The sequence below is a fragment of the Rana temporaria genome, chromosome 6, assembly GCF_905171775.1.
Source record: "Rana temporaria chromosome 6, aRanTem1.1, whole genome shotgun sequence".
NCBI lineage: Eukaryota > Metazoa > Chordata > Amphibia > Anura > Ranidae > Rana > Rana temporaria.
This window is the reverse complement of record NC_053494.1, coordinates 202169050-202184138: the sequence shown is the minus strand read 5'-3', so window position 1 is coordinate 202184138 and position 15089 is coordinate 202169050. Positions and strand designations below refer to the sequence as shown.

Below are 15089 nucleotides of genomic sequence, written 5' to 3'. Positions count from 1 at the left end.
ACCCAGTCCCTCTGTCACCCAGTCACTCTGTCCCTCTGTCACCCAGTCACTCTGTCACCCAGTCACTCTGTCCCTCTGTCACCCAGTCACCCAGTCCCTCTGTCACCCAGTCCCTCTGTCACCCAGTCACTCTGTCCCTCTGTCACCCAGTCACTCTGTCACCCAGTCACTCTGTCACCCAGTCACTCTGTCACCCAGTCACTCTGTCACCCAGTCACTCTGTCACCCAGTCACTCTGTCACCCAGTCACCCAGTCCCTCTGTCACCCAGTCCCTCTGTCACCCAGTCACTCTGTCCCTCTGTCACCCAGTCCCTCTGTCACCCAGTCACCCAGTCCCTCTGTCACCCAGTCACTCTGTCCCTCTGTCACCCAGTCACTCTGTCCCTCTGTCACCCAGTCAATCTGTCCCTCTGTCACCCAGTCAATCTGTCCCTCTGTCACCCAGTCACTCTGTCCCTCTGTCACCCAGTCACTCTGTCCCTCTGTCACCCAGTCACTCTGTCCCTCTGTCACCCAGTCACTCTGTCCCTCTGTCACCCAGTCACTCTGTCCCTCTGTCACCCAGTCACTCTGTCCCTCTGTCACCCAGTCACTCTGTCCCTCTGTCACCCAGTCACTCTGTCCCTCTGTCACCCAGTCACTCTGTCCCTCTGTCACCCAGTCACTCTGTCCCTCTGTCACCCAGTCCCTCTGTCCCTCTGTCACCCAGTCCCTCTGTCACCCAGTCCCTCTGTCACCCAGTCCCTCTGTCACCCAGTCCCTCTGTCACCCAGTCCCTCTGTCACCCAGTCCCTCTGTCACCCAGTCCCTCTGTCACCCAGTCCCTCTGTCACCCAGTCACTCTGTCACCCAGTCACTCTGTCCCTCTGTCACCCAGTCCCTCTGTCACCCAGTCACCCAGTCCCTCTGTCACCCAGTCACTCTGTCCCTCTGTCACCCAGTCACTCTGTCCCTCTGTCACCCAGTCAATCTGTCCCTCTGTCACCCAGTCAATCTGTCCCTCTGTCACCCAGTCAATCTGTCCCTCTGTCACCCAGTCACTCTGTCCCTCTGTCACCCAGTCACTCTGTCCCTCTGTCACCCAGTCACTCTGTCCCTCTGTCACCCAGTCACTCTGTCCCTCTGTCACCCAGTCACTCTGTCCCTCTGTCACCCAGTCACTCTGTCCCTCTGTCACCCAGTCACTCTGTCCCTCTGTCACCCAGTCACTCTGTCCCTCTGTCACCCAGTCACTCTGTCCCTCTGTCACCCAGTCACTCTGTCCCTCTGTCACCCAGTCCCTCTGTCCCTCTGTCACCCAGTCCCTCTGTCACCCAGTCCCTCTGTCACCCAGTCCCTCTGTCACCCAGTCACTCTGTCACCCAGTCACTCTGTCACCCAGTCACTCTGTCACCCAGTCCCTCTGTCCCTCTGTCACCCAGTCACTCTGTCACTCTGTCACCCAGTCCCTCTGTCACCCAGTCACTCTGTCACCCAGTCACTCTGTCACCCAGTCACTCTGTCCCTCTGTCACCCAGTCACTCTGTCCCTCTGTCACCCAGTCACTCTGTCCCTCTGTCACCCAGTCACTCTGTCCCTCTGTCACCCAGTCACTCTGTCCCTCTGTCACCCAGTCACTCTGTCCCTCTGTCACCCAGTCACTCTGTCCCTCTGTCACCCAGTCACTCTGTCCCTCTGTCACCCAGTCACTCTGTCCCTCTGTCACCCAGTCCCTCTGTCACCCAGTCCTCTGTCACCCAGTCCTCTGTCACCCAGTCCTCTGTCACCCAGTCACTCTGTCACCCAGTCACTCTGTCCCTCTGTCACCCAGTCCCTCTGTCACCCAGTCACCCAGTCACTCTGTCCCTCTGTCACCCAGTCACTCTGTCCCTCTGTCACCCAGTCCCTCTGTCACCCAGTCCTCTGTCCCCTGTCACCCAGCCCTCTGTCCCCTGTCACCCAGCCCTCTGTCCCCTGTCACCCAGTCCTCTGTCCCCTGTCACCCAGTCCTCTGTCACCCAGTCCTCTGTCACCCAGTCCCCTGTCACCCAGCCCTCTGTCACGGGCCCGCTGATTTCATGATACGCCCCTGCCCCCAAAACTGGCAAAAAAATTAGTAAAAAAACGTATTTTTTTTTGGGGGGGGGGGATGTCCCTGAATGGCAGTTTGGAAATGTGGTCACCCTACTCCCAAACTGCAACTGTCATTTTCACAATAAACAATGCAATTTAAATGCATTTTTTGCTGTGAAAATGACAATGGTCCCAAAAATGTGTCAAAATTGTTCGAAGTGTCCGCCATAATGTTGCAGTCACGAAAAAAATTGCTGATCGCCGCCATTAGTAGTAAAAAATAAATAATTTATAAAAATGCAATAAAACTATCCCCTATTTTGTAAACGCTATAAATTTTGCACAAACCAATCGATAAACACTTATTGCGATTTTTTTTACCAAAAATAGGTAGAAGAATACGTATCGGCCTAAACTGAGGAAAATTTTTTTTTTATGTATGTTTTTGAGGGATATTTATTATAGCAAAAAGTAAAAAATATTGTATTTTTTTCCAAATTGTCGCTCTATTTTTGTTTATAGCGCAAAAAATAAAAACCGCAGAGGTGATCAAATGCCACCAAAAGAAAGCTCTATTTGTGGGGAAAAAAGGACGCCAATTTTGTTTGGGAGCCACGTCGCACGACTGCGCAATTGTCTGTTAAAGCGACGCAGTGCCGAATCGCAAAACCTGGCCTGGGCATTTAGCAACAAAATGGTCCGGGGCTTAAGTGGTTAAGAAGCAACTCCACCTAAATGAGTTTGCAGGGCAAGTCAATTCCCTGCATGGCTTTTACTGCTTTATAGGTCTGTAACTGGGAGAATTCCCCGCAGCTGTGTCAGGACACCTCCAGTTTAAAGGCCCCCTCTAGTGGACAGTATAAGAAAATACACACAGTCCAGACACTCATAGCTGTGCCATGGTTTGGTGAAATCTGCTCCTGAGCTACTGGACAGCCGTGAAGCCGTGTAGGTGAAGTTGCTCCCTAACCCACTCTACATTGAATATACACAAAAACTTTTGATTCAGTGGTATTGGCTATTAAAAATATGATCCTTATAAAAATGTACTTTCGAGGCAGACATAGAAAAATATTGGGAACATTCCAAGTACAACAGAAACTTTGACATCTAGGGGGGGATTTACTAAAACTGGAACGTGCAAAATCTGGTGCAGCTGTGCATGGAAACCAATCAGCGTCCGGGTTTTTTAAAGTTAATGGCCCATACACACGATCCGAATATCGTACGATGAATCGTACGACTTTTTTCGCTTAATAGTCGCAAGTAAAATGAAATATTAACCACTTAAGGACCGGACCAATATGCTGCCTAAAGACCCAAGGTGTTTTTACAGTTCGGGACTGCGTCGCTTTAACAGACAATTGCGCGGTCGTGCAACGTGGCTCCCAAACAAAATTGGCGTCCTTTTTTCCCCACAAATAGAGCTTTCTTTTGGTGGTATTTGATCACCTCTGCGGTTTTTAGTTTTTGCACTATATACAAAAATAGAGCGACAATTTTGAAAAAAAATGCAATATTTTTTACTTTTTGCTATAATAAATATCCCCCAAAAACATATATAAATTTTTTTTTTCCCTCAGTTTAGGCGATACGTATTCTTCTACCTATTTTTGGTAAAAAAAATCGCAATAACCGTTTATCGGTTGGTTTGCACAAAATTTATAGCGTTTACAAAATAGGGGATAGTTTTATTGCATTTTTTTTTTTTTACTACTAATGGCGGCGATCAGCGATTTTTTTTCGTGACTGTGACATTATGGCGGACACTTCGGACAATTTTGACACATTTTTGGGACCATTGTCATTTTCACAGCAAAAAATGCATTTAAATTGCATTGTTTATTGTGAAAATGACAGTTGCAGTTTGGGAGTTAACCACAGGGGGCGCTGTAGGAGTTAGGGTTCACCTAGTGTGTGTTTACAACTGTAGGGGGGTGTGGCTGTAGGACTGACATCATCAATCGAGTCTCCCTAATAAAAGGGATCACTCGATCGATGCGCCGCCACAGTGAAGCACGGGGAAGCCGTGTTTACATACGGCTCTCCCCGTTCTTCAGCTCCGGGGAGCGATCGCGAGGGGGTGGCTAGAAACGAATAGCCGCGCCCTCGTCCCGGATCGCTCCCCGCGGGTTTACATACGGCTCTCCCCGTTCTTCTGCTCCGGGGAGCGATCGCGATGGGGCGGCTATAAACGAATAGCCGCGCCGTCGTCCCGGATCGCTCCCCGAGGAAACCCGACCACCGCAAGTACCGGGGGGGGGGTCCCGATCGGACCCCCGACCCACGTCAAGCAGAGGACGTACAGGTACGTACATGTGCCTGTCCGTGCCATTCTGCTGACGTATATGTACATGAGGAGGTCGGAAAGTGGTTAAAGTCACGAAAATTCTCGTACGACAGAAAAAAAATAATCGGAAGTGATGTCATGTGTTGTAATGTATTTGTATTGTATTTTCGGACGACAACTGTACTGACTAAACGAAAATCGTACGTGGAAAATTTCCGCGCTTGTCCGATCGAATAATATCGGATGGACTGTCGTGATCGGCTCTCGAAAGTAGTGTACACACGATCCGAAAATGGTACGATTCTTCCTCGGACGATCGCTTTCCGTGTGTATGGGCCATTAATGAAACAAGTGGAAGTTAGAAGCCGATTGGCTACCATGCACAGCTGCACAGGATTTTGCACTCTCCAGTTTTAGTAAATGAACCCCCAATGTAATGAGAAAAGCCGCTCTATATTCCAACCAATACCTGTGTACTTACACACTGCAGCCATTTTTATTTCCATACCTTGAAAGACTCCATGTCAGACAGCAGACAGGCGCTCTGCATGCGTGCCCGGATATGCGCCCCTTCCGCAGAGGTGCCCAGCTTGGCCAGAACCTCGGACTGCTCCTCAAGCAGGTCTTCTGTCATAGGTGCCGGCTCCTGAAAAAGCCCAGACAAGCAGAAATGAGATGGTGCTGCATCAGCACTTTCCACGCTGAATTCCCACAAGATTCTGCGTGTGCTTTCTGAAGCATTTCAAATCGCAAATTAGGCCGCTGACCTGTCTGCCCATTGTCTGCTAACAAAGGCTTTATCACAATGGTAATGGAAGTGCGGGAGGGGGCTGGAGCAAAGGTATACGGGTCCAAAGGATGAGACATCTCTGGATTTGAACTTGCAGAACATTTTCAGGCAGTATAGGTTGGGAAACATTTAGGACAGGGATATGCGGACCTCCAGCTGTTGCAGAACTACAAGTCCCATGAGGCACAGCAAGACTCTGACAGCCACAAGCCTGACACCCAGAGGCATGATGGGACTTGTAGTTTTGCAACAGCTGGAGGTCCACTAATTGCATATCCCTGCTTTAGGAGAACTACAAGTCACAGTAGTAGCTATGAGCCAAGACATTTTCTAGGATTACAATGACTTGATGCCAATTTAGAAGCAAATAATTCTCAGAAAACATCTTCAGAGAGACGTTGTTCGAATCAATGTGACCCAACAATGTTACTAAACCCACAACAGTAAAATCAGTCTGTATATGCAGTAAAGCATGCTTGTTATAGTCACTGTGGAGTCTAAGGGGCTAATCCTCTGCATTGTATAAAAAGGTTGTTTGATCCTGTTTTCCCTGATCCCCCTTCTTTTTTATTGTCCCCAATCAATTTTACAAATAGAACAGAGCCTTTGGAGTCATGCTCAGTTTTGTGTGTATTGCTAGAGAGTTTTTTATTTTTTGGAGGGTACATGTGATCAGCAAAAGGCCAATCAGTACTGTCCAGACAGAGGGTCAGGGGTCCTGTAGCTTCATAGGACAATCAGAGGTGAATGAAAAATCCTCTCACAAGCTTTAACCAGACACTAATAGGAGTCATAGTTCTGCTATATACTGCTGATGAGAAAAGGTATTTAGCAGTTTATATTTACTAGAATAATTGCATTTCTGTGTACTGTGGGAGACCAGATATAGCGACTGCAGAGTCCTAGGTTTAGTAATACTTTAAAGCGGAGCTCCACCCTAAAGTGAAGTCCCGCTGATCGGAACCCTCCGGTGTCACATTTGACACCTTTCAGGGGAGGGGGGTGCAGATACCGGTCTAAAGACAGGTATTTGCACCCACTTCCGGCCACATAGTCTCGGGCAGACTGCGGGCATGACGTCACCTGCCCCCCCCCCCCCAGTTGTGTTCTGGGAACATTCGGCTCCCAGTACACAGCGGTAGCCAATCGGCAAGCGTAGCGCGACCTGCGCATGCACCGTAGGGAACCGGGAAGTGAAGCCGGAGCGCTTCACTTCCTGGTTCCCTCACCGAGGATGGTCGGGGGGGCAGCAGAGTGATGAGCGATCGCTCGTCCTCTGCTGCGGATGGCGCTGCACTCCAGGACAGGTAAGTGTCCTAATATTAAAAGTCAGCAGCTGCAGTATTTGTAGCTGCTGGCTTTTAATATTTTTTTTTCAGCGGACATCCGCTTTAAGTACATGTATAAAGCTGAACTCTGGGCATGAAAAATCCCTATCCTTGCAGTCGGCCCTCCTTTGCACTGAAGGGTTAACTGCTCGCTTTTCCTAGGAGATGATAAATAAAGAGGATATACTTACCTTATTCCTAGCTCCCACGGGCCCCCCTCTCTTTGTGCAAAGATTCTTCCCTTTGCTGCTCGTGGCTTCCTGAGGGCCCATCAACCACCTGGGAGCATCAGACAGCAGAGGAGTGGCCTGGCTTCCAGAGGAGCGAGGAATAATGGTGCATTCACATCTATGAATGCTTCCGACTCTGATCACATGCAGGAACCCCAGCACATAAACCCCTTTCACACTGGCACCGCTCCGCATTAGCGGGAACGTTTTAGCGGCGCTTTACTGTCGTTTTAGTTGCGCTTTTTTGGCCGCTAGTGGGGCGCTTTTAACCCCCACTAGAGGCTGAAGAAAGGGTTAAATGCTCCCGCTGCCAAAGAGCTTTGTAGGCGATTTGGCAGCCCTGCCCATTCATTTCAATGGGCAGGGGTGGTGGAGGAACGCTGTATACACCTTCCTAAACCGCTCCAAAGATGCTGCTTGCAGGAATTTTTCTAACCTCCTGCCAACGCACTGACCCAGTGTGAAAGCACTTGGGCTCTCATGCTGGGGCTGCAGGGGAGGCCTTTTTCAGGCCCTTTACAGGCGCTATTTTTAGCCCGTTAGCATCTGAAAAATGCCCCAGTGTGAAACGGGTCTTAGCTGCAAAAGCAGAGAAATTGAAAGCATTGGGTGGCTGCTGGTTCCCGCGGTTAACCGAGGCCACTTTACAGGTAATCACTAAAGTGATTGGCCCTGGACACAGGCAGGCTCCATCCAGGGCCAATCACTTGCATGTGATCACTGGATGAGGAAATATATGCGAGTTGCCTCAGTTAACTGCAGGAGCCAGCAGCCAAAAAACGACAAAGAAAAATTCCCAGCTTACTTACCAGCCAGCCTGCAACAAACTGAATTGTCCTGGCTAACAGTTCACGTTAAAACCAGGGTTTAGTTTGCATACATTGTTGTGTTTTTTTGACATGTGTTGCCCTTTCATGTGCTCCTTGCTGCAAATGCCAGTTTTAGGTTGGGGTGGTTGCCATTTCTTTGTACAGGAGCCGGCAGCCTCCTGTTGCTTTCAATGGGGCCTTCCATAGCTAATCCCCAGAACACCCACTGGGGTTCTCACATGTGACTATTGCTACATACGTACAGTTTTTTGCGTTCAACCAGCAGATCCCTGCATCAACATTACTTGTGTTCTCCTGCTGTTCTATTGTATTCTGACAGGGGGGACTCGCCCCGCCAGACTACACAGACCAGCACCAGCATCCAATGGCTGCGAGCGCTAATTAAATGTTGGTTTTCTAGCATGACCGTTCAACAGAAACGAAACGTTAGACTGGCTTCTGTTGAACAGACAGCGCTAAACACATACCAAAATAAGTCCGGTTTCTGCTGTAGTACGGCTTCTTCGGAGCAGCTGGGTGGAAAGGGCGGCCATAATTTAAGGGTCACAGAGAGCCCGTGAAAGCCTATTAGTTGTATTAACTGACGCCACACTGGCAACAGGGATTCGGGGGGGTGGGGGGATTTCAGCTAATAGGAGAGGCATCAGCATAAGGAACACATCCTACTGACTGTAAGTTATGTCCCTTGTGTTGATTTTTATGCTTTGGCTGCACCTAGACTTTAAGGCTGCATTCACACCTAGGCGTATATACGCCTGAAGCGCGACGCCGCAGCCGCCCCTAATACGCTGGAGGGGTGATTTTACATGGTTGGCTATGGAGATGGTTCACATCTCCACGCCGAACGCCGAGACGCCTGAAGCTCAAAAGAAGTCCCGGACCGTTTTTTTCGGGCGGCTTCAGCGTTCGGGCATAGCCGACCATGTAAAAAATCACCCCTCCAGCAAAAAACAATGTTTAAAACGTCGCGTTTTGTCGCCGCAAATCGCGGGACAAAACGCCTATTTGATGTTGCCGCAATACGCGGCAGATCACCTACGCTGAGGTGTGAATGGAGCCTAAGATACCGGTGTCCCAATTACAGAGTCTTTTTAAACAAACTATATACCACAAACCTTCTTGCGAAAGAAGAAATATTTCATATTTATAGAGCTCAATCAATGCAAACTTGGTCTTTTGTGTGGTTTCAACAAGAAAACACAAACACTAACAAGGTCTCTTTCAGCTGCTTCTTTAAAAATGAATAAAAAATACCGGTAATAACAATTCATTCACTTTAAGGATTGGTGTTCTTAAATAGCACTATTCAAGGCTACATGCACACTGGGCACGTAGCCCCTGTGGATCAATTCCCAGTGAATGAAGAATACCTGCACATAGCCCTAAGCTAGGGCTCAACAAACCCCAGTCGCCAGGTTGACATGGCGACAAAAAATGTCATCCTTGTACCTGGGCTACCGCCCAAATGCGCCTCACACCCCTGCTATGAATCCTCGACTTTGCTTGCCCATCTGTGGGCCTGGTACAGCAGGTGCCACCTGGTAGAGGGGAGGGAGGAGAGCGGACATACGCTCATCTCCCCTTCTTGTTGTTAACCTCGAAGTGTGTGATGTCACTTCCAGGTCCCCGTTGACAGATTGCCCGGCCATCATTACCCCCCCCCCCCCATACAAATGTAAACGCACGTGGCACCGACGCCTAAAAACGTTGATCGTGATACACCGGTTACATATCGCTGTGCACGCTGGAATAAGAGCAATCATTTTAGCACCAAACCTCCTTTGTAAGGGCTCTTTCACACGGGCGGCCCGTTCAGGTCCGCCTGACAGTTTATTTTGCGGACCTGAACGGGCGCTCCGTGCTCCTCTATGGAGCCGCGGATGTCAGCGGTGACATGCCCGCTGACATCCGACCCACTCCGATCTGCCAAAGTGTGACGGAGGAAAAACCTACTTTTCCATCCGTCTGGCGGATCGGATCGGGTGAACACGGACAGACGGTCCATGTTCATCCGATCCCCCCATAGGGGAGAGCGGAGTTCTGACAGGGCGGTCCCTGCACAGTGTGCGGGGACCGCCCTGTCATCCGCCGGCTCAGCGGAGATCAACGGAGCGATCCCCGCTGAGCAAGCGGAGGTGCACGGGGCGGATCATCACTGATCCGCCCCATGTGAAAGGGGCCTTACACTAAACCTATGACCTATAGGGGGCTTTTGAAGCTTTGCCTATGGAAAATATAGGGTACTAAAGTCTGTCGCCAACTCACGGGCGCACGCAAATTTAAGGTTTGACATGTTTGGGTATATATTTATTTGGTTCAACCTCAGATTTTGCGGAAATATCATGCAACATAAAAAAAATTGGAACTACCACTTTTTTATTCCTTAGGGTTTAGGGTGTCTGGTTTTTAGAAAATATATAATGTTTGGGGTTTTATGTAACCTTCAGGAAATTTTTTTTTTTTTTTAAACATGTGCAAAAAACGTAGCCCTGGCTGTGAAAGGGTTAAAGGGTTAGTACACCTTCGGGAACATGTTCGATGTTCCACCCGTAAGCTTTGTTAGTTAGAATAAAACTGGCTCATAACTTTTTTAGCTGGCTGCTAGATTCAAAGCAAATTTGTCAAGCCCTGCCTTAAGGCGTATTTCCACCCAAAAGTGGAATTTCCACTTTAAGCACGCCTCGCCCCCTTACATGCCACATTTGGCATGTCTTTTTTTTTGGGGGGGGGGGGGGGTAACTAGTTTATAACTGGTACTTCCTGTCCCACTTCCTTCTTCCATTGCCTCGCTGCCTAGGTGGCGACTCCTCTCCCCCTCCCTCTCTGCAATCTTCTGGGACACGTCATAGGTCTCCCAGAAGATTGCCTGCCAATTAACAGAGCGCAGTGCGACTCGCACATACGCAGTGCCTGCACTTGCAATGACAGCGCCCAGCGGAGAGGAGGGGGAGAGGAACGAGGCCTCGGGTGGCCGCATCGCTGGGCCGTGGGACAGATGAGTGTCTGTTTATTAAAAGTCAGCAGCTACACTTTTTGTAGCTGCTGGTTTTTAATAAATCTACAAACGCGTGGAACAGGACTTGTATACAGGACTTCTGTAGCGCCAACAGTTTGCGCATCGCTTTACAACATGAGTACAATTACAATACAATGCAATACGGAAGGGATCAGAAAACCCTGCTCATTAGAGCTTACACTCTAGAAAGGAGGGTCAAGTGATACAAAAAGGTAATAACTGTGGGGGTTGAGCTGATGGAGATGGTGGAAATACAATTGTTATGCCGCGTACACACGATCATTTTTCGGCATGAAAGAAAACGTTGTTTTTCAGCATGTCCAAAAAACGATGTTTTTCCAACTTCATCATTAAAAACGATGTTGCCCACACACCATCGTTTTTCAAAAATGATGAACAAAGCGCAGTGACTTACAACGGCACTCTAAAGGGGAAGTTCTATTCGCCTTTGGGCTGCTTTTAGCTGATTCCGTGTTAGTAAAAGACGATTCGCGCTTTTCTGTCTGTTACAGCGTGATGAATGTGCTTACTCCATTATGAACGGTAGTTTTACCAGAACGAGCGCTCCCGTCTAATAACTTGCTTCTGAGCATGTGCGGGTTTAAAACGTCGTTTTAGCCCACAAACGATCATTTTTTACAACCCGAAAAATGAATTTTTTTAAAACATTAAAAAATGCAGCATGTTCGAAAAAAAAAATTGTCATTTTTCAGAAACTGAAAAACGATGTGCAGCCCCACACACAATCATTTTAAATGACGTTTTTTTAGGGCTGTGCAAATTAACTTTTAATTAATCGATTAATCTTTAATTTTTTTGATCGATCAAAATCGTTTTGATCGATTAAAATTATTTTGATTGGTACTCACCTCTCCGCCGGCTTCTAGGCCTTCAGGGAGTTCTGTCGGAGATCCGGTGATGTCACGGACACCGGCGGGGCTTGCCGTGTCCATCTGAGGGGCTCCTTTGCTGTGCCTTCATATCTGCATGCCGGCGGGACCTTTTTATCTGCCACATGCAAGGGCTGTTACACTTCCCTCTATCACTTCCCTCTATCAACCTGGGATTCTACAGCCATCCACTGGGAGTTGTGATAGTTCCCTTCATGGGACATCTACATGCCGACGGACTGATGTTAACCCCTCCTCATCTGGATTCAGCAGTGGTATCGTTGTACACATTTTTATACCAGTATCATACTTAGCTATATGTTTTTATGACTGCTTTTGGTATCGTTTGGTATTACTCGCACCATGTTTACAGTTTATGTAGCTACATCGATTTTATCTCCAGTGTAATATTTATTTTGTTACCTACTTGAAGACTATAAAATTGTTAATGCTATTCCCATCGAGCGCTGCCTTTGTGTGTTTTTTGTATCCTGCTATCCATTTTTCCAGTGGTCGGTAGCTGCATTGGGAATCAGCCTGCAAGGAGATCAGCTAAAAGTAGTTGGATCTGTATGTGCGCTATAATTAATCGAAATTAGTCGATTAATCGATTAAAAAAAAAAAAATTAATCGAACAGAAAAATTTTGATCAGTAACAGCCCTAGTTTTTTTAAAAACAACGTTTTTTTCTTTTTAGATGCCTTCAAAGTCTTGTTGCTAGGCAGAATAGTTAATCTTCCCACTTCCTGCACCTCGGTGCTTAATGCTTCCTAACCTACACCGCACAGACTCCTGGGAATGTAGTGGGTGTAACTTTCCAGGAGTCTGTGCACTCCCCAATCTCAAAGAATCATGTGACTTGGACAGCACAGGTGCTGAAACCTGATCTGACACTGCTTGTGCAGGACTGGGCATGTGCGAGATCTGCAAGGCTGAAATCCAGGAAGTCATACAGTCTGGCTTCATGATGCCTACACTTAAGATGGCCCCAGTCAATTTCTATTTTATAAAGTGTCTAAATGCTGTAACAACCTAACAAAACGGACCTTAGTTTACAGGCTAACTTTACTAGAATACATTAAGCTTGTGTATTACAGGGGTATTTATATTTAAAAAGTGAAATTGTGTCCGGAACTCCGCTTTAAAGTGCACAGAGTAGGAGATAGTTGGATAGTTTGGGTTAGGAAGTGCCATAGGATAGGAGAGGCTTGGGAAAAGTCCTGGGAGGTGAGAATGGGAGGTGGTGACAAGGGAGTACCACCTAAAATAGGGTCCAGCCGCGTATTTCAGCCTATCACAGACTGTAACAAGTTGCAGACAGCAGGGCCTGTGTCCTCTGGGTTTTGACGCACAGGGGCTAATTGCACAGTGTGCATGTAGTCCTAAACGTGCGACATGAAACTCTTTTGTTTTTTATATAAAAAAATGCTCATGCTTTACAGTTGCTCATTCACTAAACAGACAAAGAGTACATAAAATACGCAAACAGATTGACCTGGGGGGGGGGGGGGGGTTCAGCCAGATAGTACATCTAACTAATGATGCAGAAGGGTTAAGCCTACACAGAAGATCACCATCTACTTACTGCCGGATGGAGGGTGTTGAAAACTAAGCACTATATTAAGCCGAGTAAAACAGCAGAAGACTAATGAGTACACGTCTCAGAAAAATCCGATTTTACCATAGAAACTGACACTTTCTCCTGTTTCCACAGCAGCAAGACATCCTGGGAGAAGGAGATGTAAATGAACAGTTATTACACTGCGGCACCTACTGAATTCGATTAGGATTGATATCTGTGGCCTCCAAATACAGCATTTATATACTTATGTACATTAAACGAGCGAACAGATCCGCACAGCATGTAAAGTTCAACACTTTATGGCCACATGCTTGTGGACACCTGACCATCACCCCCATTACAAGTCTGGGGGCATCCCATTGCAAAGCTATGGGAATTAAAGGGGGTTGTAAAGGTTCGTGTTTTTTCACCTTAAAGGGGTGTTCCACTCATTTTTAATGTTTATTAAAAGTCAGCAGCTACAAAAAGTGTAGCTGCTGGCTTTTAATAAACATATACTTACCTGCTCCACGTTCCAGCGACGCGCCGGCCGGGGCTCCGCTCCTCTCCTCTCCCCTCCCCTCCCCCCCTCTCCGGCCGGCGTCTTCATTCTAAGTGTGGGCACCCGGCCGTGACAGCTTTCAGCTTCACGGCCGGGCACCAACTGCGCAGCGCTGTGCCATCCGATTGGACAGGCAAAAGCCTGGGACCTGTCACGTGTCCCAGGCGATCGCCTACAGGGAGGGGCTGCCAAAAGGCGATATGACTATTCGCCTTAGCAGCCCCTCGGCAGAAGGAGGAAGTGGGACAGGAAGTCCCACTCCTCCTGAAGCCCCCACTCCCCCCCCCCAAAAAAATTACATGCCAAATGTGGCATGTAAGGGGTCGAGGAGTGGATTAAGCGGAAGTTCCACTTTTGGGTGGAACTCCGCTTTAATGCATCCTATGCATTAAGGTGAAAAAACACCTGGCAATCACCGGCCCCCCAGCCCCCCCGTTTAACTTACCTGAGCCAGTTCACCTGCTCGGCGCGTCCCCGGCATCCCCTTCTCCATGGAGTCTCTGCATTGATTGGATAGATTGATAGCAGCGCAGCCATTGGCTCCCGCTGCTGTCAATCAAATCCAATGACGTGGGCGCCGGTGGCTATGAACGCAGAGTGTATGACACGGGAGCGCACTCGCAAGGTAACCCCCTTGGGAGAGAGCTTCCCAGAGGGGGTTATCTATTGCCAGTTGGAGCCGCCGTGGGACCCCAGAACAGGAGGATCGGGGCCACTCTGTGCAAAACGAACTGCACAGTGGAGGTAAGTATGACACGTTTATTATTTAAAAAAAAATAAAACCTGAAACTTTACAACCACTAACATTGAGCTGTCCTCATGTCCAACAGCCTTCACTCTTCTAAGGTTTCCCACAAGATTTTGGAGTGTATCTTTTGGTATTTGTGTCCATTCAGCCGAAATAGCATTTGTGGGGTCAGATACCGATTGTGGATGAGAAGGATTGGCACCCTATGTGGCATTTCAAATCATCCTGGAGGTGTTGAGTCGGGCAGAGGTCAGGGCTCTGTGCAGAACACTTGAGTTCTTCCACACCAAACTCATCAAACCAAGTCTTTATGGAGCTGGTTTTGTACACACAGGGGCACAGTCATGCTAAAACAGAAAAGGGCCTTCTCCAAACCATACGGTTGGAAGACCACAATAGCCTAAAACAGTGTTTCCCTCAGATGAATCGGATTCGGCTGTGGTAATTACCAAGGCAGTGAAAATGATCAAATCACCTGTGCAAAATAATGGAAAGGCTGAAACAATGACCTGTTGGGGCGCCTTGAGGGCTGCAGTCGAGAAACACTGGTCTATAACAGCCATTCTCAACCAGGGTTTCGTGGAACCTTAAGGATCCTCCAGAGCAGGGGTAGGCAACCTGCGGCCCACCAGCTGTGGCAAAACTACAAGTCCCATCATGCTTCTGGGAGTAATTGTAACTGCCAGCCTTGCAATGCCTCATGGAAAATGTAGTTCCACAACAGCTGGAGGGCACCAGGTTGCCTACCCCTGCTCCAGAGGTTGCCAAGGGTTCCTTGAGTTGAAGCTGGT

General features: G+C 48.2%; 1 protein-coding gene across 1 annotated transcript in view; it reads right to left on the bottom strand.

Annotated features, from left to right (window-relative positions):
• Positions 1-15089, bottom strand: part of RAB3GAP1 (RAB3 GTPase activating protein catalytic subunit 1) — a 208109-nt gene that overhangs the window by 43213 nt on the left and 149807 nt on the right. Inside the window, exon 18 of the mRNA XM_040358096.1 lies at positions 4852-4989. Within this exon, the coding sequence (XP_040214030.1) occupies positions 4852-4989 (138 nt within the window). The remainder of the gene's footprint in view (positions 1-4851; positions 4990-15089) is intronic.